Consider the following 16,498-nt stretch of genomic DNA (forward strand, 5'->3'; position numbering starts at 1 on the left):
TCCTAAAACTGTCACAAAAAGTACCAGTGTTGGGAAACCATAGGAGGTGGATCTTAATTATGAGATGAACTTTATTACTGCCTGGTAATTATTTATTATTCTCATATTACTTTTGCTCCTGCAAGCAGGAAAGCCAAGGTCCTGTCTTCTTATTAGGGTTTATGATGCAGTAATTGTTCCAAAAACACTTTATGATTTCATGTAATGTTTTCCACTTGACAGTAAGTGATTTTGTACGCTTGTAAAACAAGTGAAACCTAGTCTCAGTCATATTTAGGAATACTTAGTGTGTCTCAAACTCTTTAGAACAAAGTAACTTATGAATGAAAAGGAGAAAGAAGGCAGGCAGGCATAAATTTCAGGTATTGCAGATAATCAAAACAAGCTTCTACCTGATGCAAGTATTTAGAAATGTGTTTAAAATCTCCAGTACCAGGGTGCCTGGGTGGCTTAGTCGATTAAGTATCCAACTCTCGATTTGGGCTCAAGTCCTGATCTTGCAGTTCATGAGATCAAGCCCTGCATCAGGCTCTGCACTGACAGCACAGAACCTGTTTGGGATTCTCTCTCTCCCTCTCTCTGCCCCTGTCCCACTCGCACACACATGTGACCCTCGCCTCAAAATAAACATTTAAAGATAATAATAAAAAAATAAAATAAAATCTCCAGTACCAAACTGGAATCATTTGAATGGGTCCACTTTCTCCAAATTGCTTTGTCCTTAAGCAAAACTGCAGAGTAATCAAGTTTTATGATCATATAGGATCTATTATATTACTACTGATAAACACTTTTAAACTTTCATGCTTCCGGTTCTTTTAAATAAGGTACAAAAAAAGGTTGTAAATTCATCTAAAAGGACATTCAGTGCAGCTATAGAAGTACATCAGTCCCTAACTCTGCACAGACAGCAGTTCAAATAAATCACAGCTATTTTAATCATGACCTTATATTCTGAATACAGTCTGATCCTGTCCATCCACTATGTAAATTCAAACTTCCAGAGGTTCAAAATGAAGCACTAATGCATTCTTGTGGGGCCTGAGTGGCTCAGTCAGTTGAGCGTCTGACTCTTGATTTCAGCTCAGGCCATGATCTCACGGTTCGTGGGACTGAGCCCCACACTGGGCTCTGTACTGACGGCGTGGAGCCTGCTTGGGATTCTCTCTCCCTCTCCCTCGCCCTCTCTCTCTGACCCTCTCCCCCCACTCACTCTCTCTCTTTAAAAATAAATAAACATTAAAAAAATAGTTTGAAGCACTAATGCATTCTTTCAAAGTACCATTGTTTCCACGGTGGAGAGAGAACTTGGATCTTGATCTTGGCTGGACAACCTAGATGGAGCCCTCCAAAACTTGAATGAATCATCTAAACCTGTGACAACAAGAAAACTGTCAACATGAATACATCTCTCCTCCTTACTGGAGCAATTTAACAGAAAGAATACTTGTTGCAGGAAGCCAATCAAGAACCAAGAAAAAAAGTTTGCCTAATTTTTATTATTCTTAGTTTATATAAAAAACTTGTTTCACAAGAATTTTAATGACCATTAGTGGACTTTGCTTAGCTTAATCTAATACAATTTAGCAAGAGCACCAGCTCCCAAACTTTAATGTGCCTAAGGATCATAAAGAGCTACTATCAAAGCAATTTTCTATTGCCAGAGATTCCATTCCCGCAATTTGGGGTGGGAGCCCTAATTCTGCATTTGTAACAAGCTCAAAAAGACCGCAATGACAATGGTTCCAGGACTAAGCTTTGAGGAACAGTGATCCCGGGAAATCCAAACAATGAAATGTGTCACTTTCCTAATAGGGATATCTATTTAAAATGTTCAAAAACTTCATTAAATATCATTTTCCTCTTAATTCCTGAACTGAGCAGGAAAGCCAACTAGAAATTCAGACTTAAGTATTTGGGGGTAAAGGAACTATTTCTGAAATTCACTCTTAAATAGTTCAGAAAATATATATGTATGCATGTATATAAGTATATAAATAAATGAATTTTATTTATGTACATATACACATATACATACACTTGGCGTAGGGGAACAAATATAGTAAAATGTTCACATTTGGGAACGCTTGTACTATTCTTGCACCTTGTCTGTAAATGTGAAATTATGTCAAGATTTTTAACAATTCTATTAAAAATTCATTTTAAAATAAATACAACTTATTTTTAAAAATCATTCCATTATTTACTATTATGAGACAAAATTATTTATATGTGCTAAGATCTTAGGAAATCCAAAAGAATCTAAAAATAGAAATAAAAAGGTTTCAATAAGATATTTTGATAAATGAGTACCAAACCAAAAACAAATAGCTTTTTGATGTAGTAGCAAAACATGTAAGAAAATTTAGTATGAAAAGGTCTCATAGTTGATTGCCTGGGAAGAACCACCTTCCAAAAAGTTTAAAACATCTAACAGAGAAAAAAAAACACCATAAAACTTAACTGAAGGGCATGAAGTAACTTATAAAACATTAATAAGATACCAAAAATGGTTTCCATGAAGAATTTATAACACAGGAAAATGCTTAGGCAATGTCTGGTGAAAGGAGGAAACACAGAAATGTACATAAGATGTGAACACAATCATGTAAAATAAGCAGAAGCTAGAGAGAGAGAAGACTGGAAGAAAATACACCGCAACATCAACAAATGTAATCTCTGCACAGTGGGACCAGAGGTCAACGTGTACTTTTCATTACTTTTTAAATATTTTCAGTATTATTTTTCAAATACCAAACACATAGATTTTCAACAGTTTTTAAAAAGTTAGCTTTTGTAAAAATAAAAATATAATGTACTTACCATTTAAATCACTGCCTTCTGAAGTTCCATCAAGAGCAGAAAATTTCAAATCAAAAGTATACCGTCCCAGGTAACAGTGTTTTACCATCTGATTCAAATGTTCATAAAAATGACAGTGATATAAAAGAGCCTGAAGGGCAGGTTTTCCTACGAGCGATACGCCAGAATCCTCATCGTGGACACAGGGGCCCTGTAGGAAAGGGAGAGAAAAGGAGACACTGATTTATAACATAATTTCTTCAGGAAGACCTGCTACATGCCCCACATTCTCCTCAACGAATCATGTGGGTCCTTACACTTGCCTCTGTCCTCCCGCACTCAAAACAGCATGACCTAGGGCTAATTATTACATAGTACTCTTAAGTTTTTGCTGACCAAAAATCCTTTCAAGGCAGAAGGCTGATCTATTCCACCTCCTGAGAGATAACCATTTAGTTTAAAACATTGCTCTGAAATGGTAGTTTTAATCAAGTAATTACATTCTTGAGCCACAAATACAATGAAAACAGTATTTTTCAACCTACACAGTATAAAATAATTGTGCGAATATCTGAAATAATGTGTCCAATAATTACGTTCCAAATTATTTTTTGCACCTATCAATGTGCCAGATAAAAATGAAACAGACTCATCACTACCCATGATAAAACTTGCTTGCCATATTACTTCTCATTGAATTTACCACACCAAGGGAAACACACAGGTACACACACACACGCTTTCCATCAGGAGTAGGCTGAGAAGAATGGGCCATTATACAATTTTAATCTCTCTGCACTTTTTTCCAAATAATTTTTTGCTCTACCACTCACTACTTTTCCTGGAATATCCAATGGCAAAAATCAAGCAGTCAGGATTCACTTCAAGTGTGCAAATAATCCTATCATGGTATACATTTCAGGCAATATGGCCTTTTCATGCATTATCTTATTTAATTAGCTAGGATGAAATAATTCATCCCAACCACAAAGCCAATCTTAACATCCACAGCTTCAAACTTTCTCTTTTAAGCAACCTATACCATTTTTAAAGTTTATTTATTTGAGAGAGAGAGAGACAGATATTGCCCATGCGCACACAAGCGGGGGAGGAGCAGAGAGAGGGAGAGACAGAGAATCTCAAGCAGGTTCCGCGCTACCACGGCAGAGCCCAACACAGGGCTTGATCTCACACATTATGAGATCATGACATGAGCTGAAATCAAGAGTCGGACACCTAACCGACTGAGCCACCCAGGTGCCCACAACTTATAACATTCTTAAATGTACAAAACATGTCAAATACAGAAGAGATTCGCAATAGTTGATTAACATCACAAATTAAAGCCCTCATTATAATAATTCAGAGAAGGAATTAACAACCAAGATGAGAACTATAATTCAGCTAAGTTTACTAGCTTTGCTATAACTACTTAACAAACCTTAATAAATCAATAAAATGAAATTATTAAACAAAGTAGGACAAATACTATTTTTCTAAATATATTTCATAATGATGCCCAGAACAATTTTTAAATTTTATTACACAGATTATATAAAATTTCCACTTTTGCAAAAATCATACCTATAGAATTGCTTCCTGGATAAGTTATACCACAGTCCAAAATTCATAAAGGTTTAACAAAAATAGGTGAAGGAATATAAACTATATAAATCTCAAAAACAAGCCCTTCAAGAGCTCCTACTAAGTCTGCTGATTCTTCATTCTATGGAGGCTGATGGTTATACCATCTGCTAGAAGGAAGGGTGTTACAAACCTGCTGTCTTCCTAAAATCCACCTTTTCTTCAGTTACAAGTATTTTCAAAGTGAGAAATCATACGTGAGTGATATAGAACTGTAGTAGTTATTATATAAATATGTATAATTATCATAGTGATAAAGAATCGTGAGCATGACATTTATCCTTCAATTAGTGCACAGATAGTCTCCAACTTACAATGGTTCAACCTACGATTGTTCTACTTCACAAGGGTGCCAAAGCGATGAGTGCTCAATATAAACCATACTTCAAACTTTGAAGTCTGAGCTCTTCCTGGCCTAGCGATATGCACCACGATACTCTCATGACTGGGCAGCAACAGGAAGCTGCTGCTCCTGGTCAGCCAGCAGTCACAAGGGTTAAGTGAATGATACGACCATCCTGTACCCACACGACCGTTCTATTTTTCACTCTGAGTACACTATTCAATAAATTACATGAGATATTCAACCCCTGATTATCAAATGGGCTTTGAGTTAGATGATTTTTTGCCCAACTGCAGGCTAATGTAAGTGTTCTGAGCACATTTAAGGTAGACTAGGCTAAGCTGTGATGTTTATTAAATGCATTTTCAGCTTCCAATGTTTTTAATTGAACAATGTTTATCAGGACATAACCCCATTGCAAGCCAAGGAAGATCTTTATTTTTAAAATGTGCTTTTTCTTGGGGCCCCTGGGTGGCTCAGTCGGTTGAGCGACCTACTTCGGCTCAGGTCATGATCTCACAGTTCGTGAGTTCGAGCCCCGCGTCGGGCTCTGTGCTGACAGCTCAGAGCCTGGAGCCTGCTTCGGATTCTGTGTCTCCCTCTCTCTCTGCCCCATCCCCACTCATGCTCTGTCTCTCTTGTCTTAAAAATAAATAAAACATTAAAAAAAAATTTTTAATGTGCTTTTTCTCTAGGCCTTACAAATATATTAAAAAAAATATTTAGAAAGTAATGATAACAAGTCATAATAAGAGACATAATTTAAAATTCCATCTACTTAACAAGGTTTTAGAACCTGATTTTTTTCTTTGCCTATAAATCAGTGAAAAGTTTTCAACCTACCAAGATTGTAGAAGTTAATTCTGATTTGAATGAAAAAATTAATATCCTAGAAAATAAAGACTAAGAGATAAAAATATAAGATATAAAGAGACCTAATATGGGACTCATATGACATGTGGAAAGATAGAACAAAGAAAACAGAAAAGTCATTTTTAAAAGAAATAAACATGAAAAAATATGTCAGAACCAAAAGATATAGAACATCTATATCTTCAGATTAAGGAGTTTAATGAGCACTACAGCAAGAGCAATGAAAAAGATATAAAACCATAAAATTCTAGGACATCAAAGATAAAGAGGAGATGATAAAAGAAAAACTTGGCCGTAAAGAGGTAAAAGAGCCACATGGGGATCCAACTTCTCATCAGCAGAGGGGAAGTTAGAAGACAGTGAAGCAAAATTCTTATGAGGAATGATTTCAACCTAATATATGGTAACTACCCAAACTATCAAGTGCAATTTAAATGCATTTTCAAATATGCAAGAACTCATTAAGTTTATTGCTCATGCACTTGTTTTTAGGTAGGAGTATAATTATTTTGAAGATGATTTCTAGGAAAAATGATCCTAACTGAAGAGAAAGGATGATCAAGAGTTTAGAAAAACATGAAATATGATTTAGACTCACAATTCAAAAAAAAAAAAAAATTAAAGATAAAAACTCCAAGGGGGGAAAAAAATCACCCAAATCACTTTTTTAAATTATACACACACTCAAACCTATATATATACATACATATGAATATCAGAAAATGTTTCCTCTGAGGATCAGAGGAGTTATGGCACCCCAGTAAATGGCTCTGTAGTAAATTACTAGTTTACAATTGTTAGAATCAACTCCTAGATAAATGAAGACTGCAGAAGAGAATGTAAACATAATCAAGATTCGCAGAGTCAAAGTAGAACTAAAGCTGACAAAGATCGGCTTACGGAACATCTTACCCACAACTTCCTCACCTTCTAAATGGAGGGAGAGAGACATGATCCATAGGTCACAAGACCAGAAACGGCAGTGGAGAAACTAAGAACAGTAATAAACTAAATTGGCAGGACACTGTTTAAATGAGCTAAATCCTGTGTATCAACACAGTAAAGGAACAAACATTATTGCAAACTACTATTTAGAGATGTGAAGGTATTAAAATCAGTAGGAGGTAAAGCTGTCTCTGTGAATGAAAAGAGGCAGTAAAGTTCATTAAAAGCTCTATTAGGTGCTTTAACTGTATGTATTTATTACTTTAAAATTTTTTTTCTAAAACTTCAAACAATTCATTCAAAATATTTTCAAGTCCTCAAAGACGACCAAATGATCTCGAATACATACATATTACACCATTATTTTTTAAACTTGATTTATTTTAACCAATCATTAAGCCTGAAACCCCTTTCTCCACATGCCAAAGCTTCCTAGTGGCAATGGCATGTTAGCAACAGAGCTGTACTCAGGGTACTAAAGCCAAGCCCAGCATATGCACAAAAGATGGTCTGACTCAGGCTTTCCACAGATGACTAATGGTACAAGGGCCAGAACAATGAAGCTTTTCATGCACACACAAGGCTCTGCTCCACAGATCCATCAGTAATTGATGGGGCTGGCTTCTGGCACAGTGGGGAAATCAGCATGGTCTAACTGCTCTGTCTCAGGATGTCTATATCCTTACCAGACTTGCCTCAGGTGAGTGCTGGGGCTGCCAGATCACCTGCAAAACTGCCAGGAACAGCTGAGAAGGACAGTATGCAAAAAAAGAAAACTCTTCAAATCACCAGGTGCCATTATAAATAAGTTTGCAAAGAGAAAAGCAAATTAATTATGTCATAGAAATTCCAATTAGTTTGAAAACATTGTTCTCAAGGATGCAATAAGCTAGAATATTAATTTAAAAACAAGTATTTTAGTCCTAGTGTCACAGTACTAATATACCCATTTAGCTATGATTCAAAAGGAACTAGAAGCAAACTGAAAATTACATTTAAGAAGAGCAGAGAGCAGGGACACCTGGCTGGCTCAGTCTGTGGAGCATGCAACTCTTATTAATATGGGAGTTGTGGGTTCAAGCCCCAAACTGGGTATAGAGATTACTTAAAATAAAATCTTTAAGGAAAAAAAAAAAAAAAAGAATAGAGAATATTTTCAAGATGACAAATCATTTTGATATGTAACAATTAAAGAAAACTGCTATAATGTAATTCAGAAATTGGAAAAAATGACCATAATTACATACAAAATCCTTAACTACAGATAACACATGAATATAAATAAAATGATACTGCTTCTCTGACATCAAGTATTTATTGTTTTGCAAAATCAATACTTTATGATGATTCCTGATGAACACATTAAGAGATGAAAAATACGCACTGATAATTAACACATCAAATATGAAAATGATAAAAACTGTAACTATTAATGAGTCGACTATCTCTCTAGAACACACACACAAACACACGCGCAGACCGTTTCCTGCTACGTTCACTGTAAGCACACGGAAGTAACGACTCCTTCCTCCTGCCCAGGAACAGTGAACAGACGTAGAACCCTGATCTCACTTCTAAATACCATTCTCCATTAAAAGAAATCAGGGCTCTCTGATCAAACGTCTGATTCCAGGCTGGGGCCGGGAAATTCTGGAACATCTTGCTATACCAGAAAGGAAAGAAGTGCTCAAAGACTGATGAAAACACATTAAAAGGACAAAAGATTCTTCATGAAGGGTCTCCTCCTAGTCAAATCTGGAACAATTTGACTATCTAAATAAATAACGACAGAAACAGATTATAACTCATAAAACAATCTAAGAATCTTTGAGTCCATACTGGTGTAAATAAATAAATAAATGGGGCAGAAAAGAAAGCTCTTTCTTACATTAAAATATAATAAATGACAGACAAAAAGAAAGAATGACATAATTAGAAAGTCATCATTTGGCAACCATTCTATAATAATTGCTTTAGACAAGAATCACAAATCAAGTTAAAACTAGTAGAAGAAAAGTTGATGAGAAATAGGTATTGACACAATCTCAGCATATCTCCCTTCAAAAAAAATTAAAAAAAAAAAAAAAATGTAACTCCACATGAAGGAAACAAGTAGACTCTACCTTGACCAAACAAGCAAAGTCAGTATCACCAGTAATGGGGCAAAGAGTTTATCTTGTCTCCTGAGACAACACACTAACAAGAACACGTCACTTCTGTGGCTTTTCTGTCAAAAAATGTATAACCTGAATCTAATCCTGAGGACAGATAAACTGAATTAAAGAATATTATAAAAATTAAATAGCCTAAACTCTTCAAAAATGCTACGGTCATAAATGTTAAAGATTTAGGAACGATTTTAGCTAAAAGAAACTAAGTAGACATGACAACTATATGCAACACGTATTCCCCAACCAGGTCCTAGATCCTGACTGGGGTGTTGTAAAGGACAACAGTGGGACAACTGGAAAAATTTGAATAATTACCTAATTTTGATAATTATTATGATTTTATAAGAGAATGTCTTCATTTTTAGGAAATTCACACAAGTGTTTAGGAGAAAAAGAAGCATTATGCCTGCACCTCTTAACAGTTCAGAAAAAAAATACCAGCAGGTAGAATTAAGGCAAATCTGGTATAATTAGAACATAAGGGGAATCTGGGTACAAGGTACCATTTCTGCAACTTTTATATAAGGTGATTTTTGTTTCCAAATAAAGTTAAAAAACTAAAACATATGTGGACAGCTCAAAGTCCTATCCCTAATATGGAAAGGAACCAAATCACAAACAAGTGTACTTGCACCACAAACTGACAACTCATTGTATGTAAGTGCATGAAATCACCTTTACATTCAAATGTGTCATACCATTTTCAAGTGGAAAGAACAACTTTAATATTACAAAACTTATGCATATGCTACCATGATCCTACATAAAATATTCTACCAATGTTCCCCGGATATGTTTGTCTTCTCCCATATGCCATAAGCCCCAGAGAAGTAAATCTGATCACCTGTGAATCTCCAAAATTTAGGTACTCAACAAATGTTTACAGAAATGAACGCAAACAAACTTCATAGATAATCCCTATCTAACCAATAAATTTGTTATAAGTAACTCCAAAGTTCCATTCAGGTTGTTAGTGTTGCAGGGATATGGATTTGTGCCAATGGTCCTCAAACTAAACCTAGAAACACAATTTTCCACAAGCAAGAGCACTAACACCAAGTCAGACTGCAGAGTTTACAAGACATCGGAGAACAGGGAGCATGACAGTTTAGGGCCTCGTGCACAGTGATTTGTGTTTCCTCTGCCCGAGGAGGCTGTAGCCTTGAAGAAGGAAAGACAAATACTTATAAGCATCACTCTTAAGAACAGTGCCTTGAACAGAAAAGATCTGTGATACAGCAGGACTGACATACCAGAACCTGGGTTCTCACTGCAGCAGGAGCCCGGGTTTCAGGCCCTAACGGAGGTGCTGAGGGAAGCAGCAGAAAGACTCAGGCTCTTTATCTCCCCTACTCCCGGTGACCGCCCACATCCACTACATTTCTACACCCATGCAAAAAAGTAAGTGGGGAGTCAGGCTACAAAACTTAAGACCTGATTTTTAACTTTACTTGGCAATATCATCATGCGCTAGCAAAGGCTGACAAAGAGCTATCATGTCTGGCAGGGGCTGAGAGAAACATTTTAAAAATACATTAAAAATAAGGTCACATACATTCTACATAGAAATAAGGCAAGAAATTAGGCCTGGCAGTAAAGGAAATATATGAAAAAGAACCTAAATTATTCACATAGGTATTAAATGCTAGTGTCTTTCTGATTAAAAGAAGATTAAAATGTATTATACAGAGGTGCCTGGGTGGCTCAGTATGTTAAGCATCCGACTTCAGCTCCGGTCATGATCTCATGGCTCACTAAGTTTGAGCCACATGTCAACTTCCGTGCTGACAGCTCAAGAGCCTGGAGCCTGCTTCAGATTCTGTGTCTTCCTCTCTCTCTGCCCCTCCCCCGGTCAGACACTGTCCCTCTCTCTCTCTCTCTCTCAAAAACAAATAAACGTTAAAAAAAATTATAAAAAAATAATAAATAAAATAAATTGGATTATACAGGTTACTAAATGTATTTTTAATATTTTTTAAAATTAAAATGTTTTAAGTGACTCATGCTTCCCCTTGTTCCAGAAAAGATTTAAAGCCTATTACAGGGAAAGATAGATTATAACATGATAGTGAAACTATAGCGGGGTTGAAAGAAAGAAAAACAAAGGTATGAAAATAACAGAACTGGAGGCGCCTGGGTGGCTCAGTTGGTTAAGCATCCAACTTCAGCTCAGGTCACGATCTCGCGGTTTGTGAGTTCAAACCCTGCATCAGGCTCTGTGTTGACAGCTTGCTCAGAGCCTGGAACCTGCTCCGGATTCTGTCTCCCTTTCTCTCTGCTCCTGCCCCGCTCACACTCTGTCTGTCTCATAAATAAATAAACATTAAAAATTTTTTTTTTAAATCTAAAAAAATTAAAATTAAAATTAAAAAACAAAAAAAGAAAAAAAAAGAAAATAACATAACCAAGAATAAAGTAAAAAAAATGTATGTACCAGATAAGCCACATTTGATAGGAAGGCTCTAAGCTTTCTAGTACAAAACAATAGAAGAAAAACCAACCAGTTACATAATTTATATATGTGAATCATCACTACTCTGAAGTACAACAATCCCAGACAGTGACATGAAATGGGAATTTATTCTGGGGGTGCAGGGAAAGAATTTGGAAATGGGTAGAAATCACAAAAAGAACACTGTAGAATGCCGAGTGGAACAACAGTACAGAGGCCATCAGATCAGACTTGAGGCATCAAAACAAAGTGCAAAGCAGTAAAAGTAATTCTCTTTGTAAAACATAATTAATCAAATATCTATCTCAACCAAAATACAGTATTTACAAAGCTTCTAGATACTGGTGCTACTTCCTGCTCTATCCCCAAAATACTGTGAAATGCATATTAAGATAAGCAAATGAAACAGTTTTTGGAATAAGATCATTATTCATCATTCTACCAAAGACAGTTTTAATTTCAGAATACTAGATATGTAGCACTTTCTTTCCGGATGTAATAAACTGGCAAAGGTCAAACCTCTTGAAGATTATAAAATTCCATTGAAGTATCTGAAAACTATTTTTCTCCCTTCTTGGAACAGCTGTTTTCACGGTGGAATTTAAAGTACCGCTAGGGGCGCCTGGGTGGCTCTGTTGGTTACACATCCAACTTCAGCTCAGGTCACGATCTCTCTGTTCGAGTTCGAGACCCGCATCGGGCTCTGTGCTGACCGCTCAGAGCCTGGAGCCTGGTTCAGATTCTATGTTCCCCCCTCTCTGTCCCTCCCCCACTCACACTCTGTCTCTCTCTCAAAAATAAATAAACATTAGGGGCGCCTGGGTGGCTCAGTCGGTTAAGTGTCCAACTTCAGCTCAGGTCACGATCTCGCGGTCTATGAGTTTGAGCCCCACGTCGGGCTCTGTGCTGACCGCTCAGAGCCTGGAGCCTGGTTCAGATTCTGTGTCTCCCTCTCTCTCTGCCCCTCCCCCGTTCATGCTCTGTCTCTCTCTGTCCCCAAAATAAATAAATGTTAAAAAAAAAATTTTTTTTTAAATAAACATTAAAAAAAATTTTTTTAATAAATAAAGTACCACTAAACTTTTAAAATGTTGGGGGACAAATATGAGGCTACCAACCAATCATAATGCTAAATGAGGACACTTAGAAACCAAAAATAATAACCAAGAACATGAAGAAAATCTAAGTTTATTACAAACACAAAAAAATTAGACTTATTTTCCTAATTTTGCTAAAGACTAGCAAAAGTTTCATTATCAAATACTATTTTGGATTGGAGCAGCTCTCAGAATTTCAGATTCTGGCAGAAGAGCCCAAAAGCTCATTCTAAGCACTATTTTCAACTTTGTAGTAGAAAATTAATTCTGTGATAAAAACATGGAGAATAACAAAACCATGTAGTAAGCATGGTCACTAGCAAGACAAAGGAACTGTGCCCTATTTAACTTGTATGAGAAAAATGTGAACATCTACACATGCTTCCGTAGTATAATAAAATGTCCCATGAGCTCCAATAGGACCCAGAAGTAGTATTACTCGAGCTTTTATATTATAGCTATTTCAATAATAAAAAATTTGATGGCATTACATTACCAAGCTTATAATACACAAGTGTCACTCGTTTAACAACGGGACTAGTGGTGATTTGCATTTGAGCCAAGAACAACACCTCTTAAAATCTAGTTATTGGATAACAAGCATCAAAACTACTACACCAGTAACATAAATATTAATCCTGTGTATTCTTTCCAGTTTTGTCTCCTATGGTTTTATTACGAGGCAGATGGTGAATAAGCAACCAGGATGAGAAGGCAGTGTTAAACAAATTACAAGAACAAGTGGGAAAGTGGCGTGGGATCCTCCATAACTGGCAGAGTTAAGCTGGGTGTGTCAAGTGTGGAAAAGTGAAACTTCCAAGAGTTTAATGAGATGTGGGCCTTAACAACCACCTGGATCCACACTTCACATCACTGCCTGAAAAGCTGTCTTCACAAAGGCTCAAGTGGATTCAGCAATTCCTCCAAAGATATGTTCTAACAAAAATTTCAAAAGAAACCTCAGATTTGTCTAGGATCCTGGAGAGTGAGGTACAATAGTGTGATTAACAAACACACAGAGAAACAGCACATCTTACCTCCCCAGTGACACTGTTCTTCTATCCTCCAAATCATCTAAAAAGCAGCAGGCTGCAAAAAAGCTAGGTACTACTAGACTCAACATTCAGAACATGAAACAAAAAATTAATCCAGTAAGAACCAAAGAAAGACAAATTATGACCTTAACTGCACTAACCCAGAAAAGGTTAAAAAAAAAATGTTAACAGTAACACATACCTAAGTATAAATAATTTTGTGTATAACTATTAAATTACAGAGGTGTATACTGGGTGGGTATGAGACCAGCTAGACTCAAAGCAAAGGTGTGATTCAGGGCAAGTTATTTAAACCCTCTGTGTGAAAGCTTCTTAATCTACAAAATGAGGATATTAGTGGCCCACAAGTCAATTACACAAGTTAAATATTAAGTTAAATAATGTTAAGCTCCTAGAAGACTGCATAATAAGCTCTATATTAGCTATTAATGTTTCTGTACATGGTAAACATGTCATCTATTATTTCTGCTCAAAATTATTTTTAACGTTATGGAAAAGGATTTGTAAATCTGATCAAGCACAAAAAAAAATTCTACATTTTTTTTTAAGTTCATTTATTTATTTTGAGAAAGAAAGCGAGACAGCATGAGCAGGGGAGGAGCAGAGAGACAGGGAGAAAGAGGATCCAAAGCAGGCTCCACACTCTAAATGGGGCTCGATCCCACAAACCGTAAGATCATGACCTGAGCCGAAATCAAGAGTCAGACACTCAACTGACTGGGCCACCCAGGCACCCCTTCCAAATTCTCTTTTAAGAGGTCCTGTTGCCATAAAGTTTCATCAGTGACAATATATGTGTATATATGTATATATATGCTGAAATTTAATCATCAATTAATCTCAAATATCTACCAGCTTGATAACTGCTTAAAGTTACCCACCTGCCAAGTATAATCCTTTAAAATTACTGAAGGCATTGGAATTACAAGGAGATTCTGAAGAATAAATGCAGCCTAAAATAAAAAAAAGAAAATGTCAATACTGCCATCTTGCTGTCATCTCTGAAATAACCAATATATCGAATTTAATAATAAAAACCGTATCACTGGGCAACTGCATATACTGAGACATCATTATGAGAATTTGCCAAGCCCGTTTCTTGTTATATGATGACCTAACAGTGAAGGAAATTATTTCATCAGGAAATATATTTTTTCCTATTTCAGAATTTTATTTTTCCAAAAAAAATGATCTATAAAATATAAACTGTTCTGGTAGCAGTTAAGAAATACACTTTCACACTTCTATTATTTCCTTACACACACACACACACACACACACACACAGACACACAAACACATACACACATCCTTCCCTTCCCCCCCTCCCCCCCCGACTATCCCTCTCATACAAGCTGTTCTCAATAAAAAAGTCCCAACTAGAAACACAAACCACAAATGTCCAACTTTACCTTCTAGGTCCTTAAGATGGTCAAATTAAATAATGGTACTAACATGAACACTGATTATGTATACAGTGAAAGATTGTGGTATGAGGGGTGAATAACGGGGGTAACAGAGGGGATCCAAAGAGAGTGAAATTTGAGACCATCTTTACTTGAAGTCAATAGATATCTTTAAAGTTGGTGAATCAAGAGGAAGCTACGAGATTAAGCATTACTACTTAAAAACAGCAAGAAAACTATAGCATTTGGATTTTGGAACTGGGAACTGGCAAATGGTGGGCCCTGGAGCTGCTGTTTTCTTCATAAGCCTCAGATCACTCTTGCATCACTGTTTTTAAAAATATTTGCATCGAGGGGCACGTGGGTGGCTCAGCTGGTTGAGCGCCCGACTCTTGATTTCAGCTCAGGTCATGATCTCAGGTTTATGAAACTGAGCCCCATATTGGGCTCTGCCGTAACAGCTCAGAACCTGCTTGGGATTCTTTCCCCCTCCCTCTGCCCCTCCCCCGCTCAAGCTCCCTTTGTGCATGCTCTCTCTCTCTCTCAACATAAATAAACATTAAAAAAGATTGCATCAATCATTTCAATAAAAGCGGCAATAAAATGAAGCCACAAATTATTTAGAAAGAATTAAAAAAGGGTTTACTTTTCCTCTCATATATGATAACTACTACAGAGTTATCTGACAGCCATTCATCTTAAGTAAAGCTCTATCTATAGATATTAGAGATTCATGCCCTGAGGTAATATGAAAGTAACTTTTTTCCCATGAACTACCTTTTAATGTATGATAATATAAAAGAATTCATATAAAAATATACCAAATTCTACTTTGGTCTTCTCAAAATAAAGGACTCCAGTATTTACTGTGAATTAGTATCTTTTTTATTCTCTACTAGTATTTTATTTGAGGTTTTATTTGCAGGTACGAAAGATAATGGCCAGCAATCAGTCCACAACATAGAGGACACCAATGATAAGTCATTCCCAAGAGAGTGTGGTTTACAAAGACCATACGACCTCGAGTTTCTAAGGCTGAATGGGGACAAGGTGCTAGGCGGACAGGCATACCTCCCTGCGCACCACACTGCATTCCGACTGGTCCAGAAGAATGTTCACCACAGTCCCCCAGAGCCCACCAGAAATGTTCTGACAGCTGTTTGCCAAGGCCACACAACCTGTTTCAAGGGTGGTCAGTGCCGATCCTAATCCCAGTGAAGTGAACCTCACCTGTTCAAAGAAAAGTCAAACCAAAGAACCCAATTCCTTAACATGAACTCTTAATTTCTCTGGTACGTAAAATATCATGCTTTTATGACACTGTCTTGACGATCCTAAATTATAAGACACTTATAGAAAACAGTGTCCTATAAATTTATGAATGAATAAAAATCCTATTCCATCAAACAAGCAATATAGAAAAGTTCAATAAAAGCAAATGTCACAGAAAGTCAAAACCAGGTACAAATAAGAATAAAAATTATAGCTCACAAGCCTCTTTCTAGGAGAGCACAGAGTGCTTACACATTTTTTATGAACATGATTCCTGTTTATTCCTCATTTTTAAAGAGGTTATCTATTATTTTCTTCTCCATCCCTATTAGTGCTTCTTCCAAATAAATGGCTTTAACCTTTTTGAAACTTCTTTGCAAAAAGAAATAACTGAACTGTCTTTCCCTAAAGCATTTAGTATTTTCCCCAAAATTACTGT

At 36.3% G+C, this 16,498-nt stretch overlaps 1 protein-coding gene across 4 annotated transcripts in view; it reads right to left on the bottom strand.

Moving 5' to 3' along the window:
• Positions 1-16,498, bottom strand: part of RTTN (rotatin) — a 160,501-nt gene that overhangs the window by 53,845 nt on the left and 90,158 nt on the right. For all 4 annotated transcript variants that reach the window (XM_053206000.1, XM_027069160.2, XM_053206003.1 and 1 more), the window contains 4 exons: positions 15,859-16,017; positions 14,264-14,335; positions 2,824-3,013; positions 1,283-1,374 (listed from right to left, as the gene is read on the bottom strand). In XM_053206000.1, the coding sequence (XP_053061975.1) occupies positions 1,283-1,374; positions 2,824-3,013; positions 14,264-14,335; positions 15,859-16,017 (513 nt within the window). The remainder of the gene's footprint in view (positions 1-1,282; positions 1,375-2,823; positions 3,014-14,263; positions 14,336-15,858; positions 16,018-16,498) is intronic.

This window comes from Acinonyx jubatus, chromosome D3 (assembly GCF_027475565.1).
Source record: "Acinonyx jubatus isolate Ajub_Pintada_27869175 chromosome D3, VMU_Ajub_asm_v1.0, whole genome shotgun sequence".
NCBI classification, from domain to species: domain Eukaryota; kingdom Metazoa; phylum Chordata; class Mammalia; order Carnivora; family Felidae; genus Acinonyx; species Acinonyx jubatus.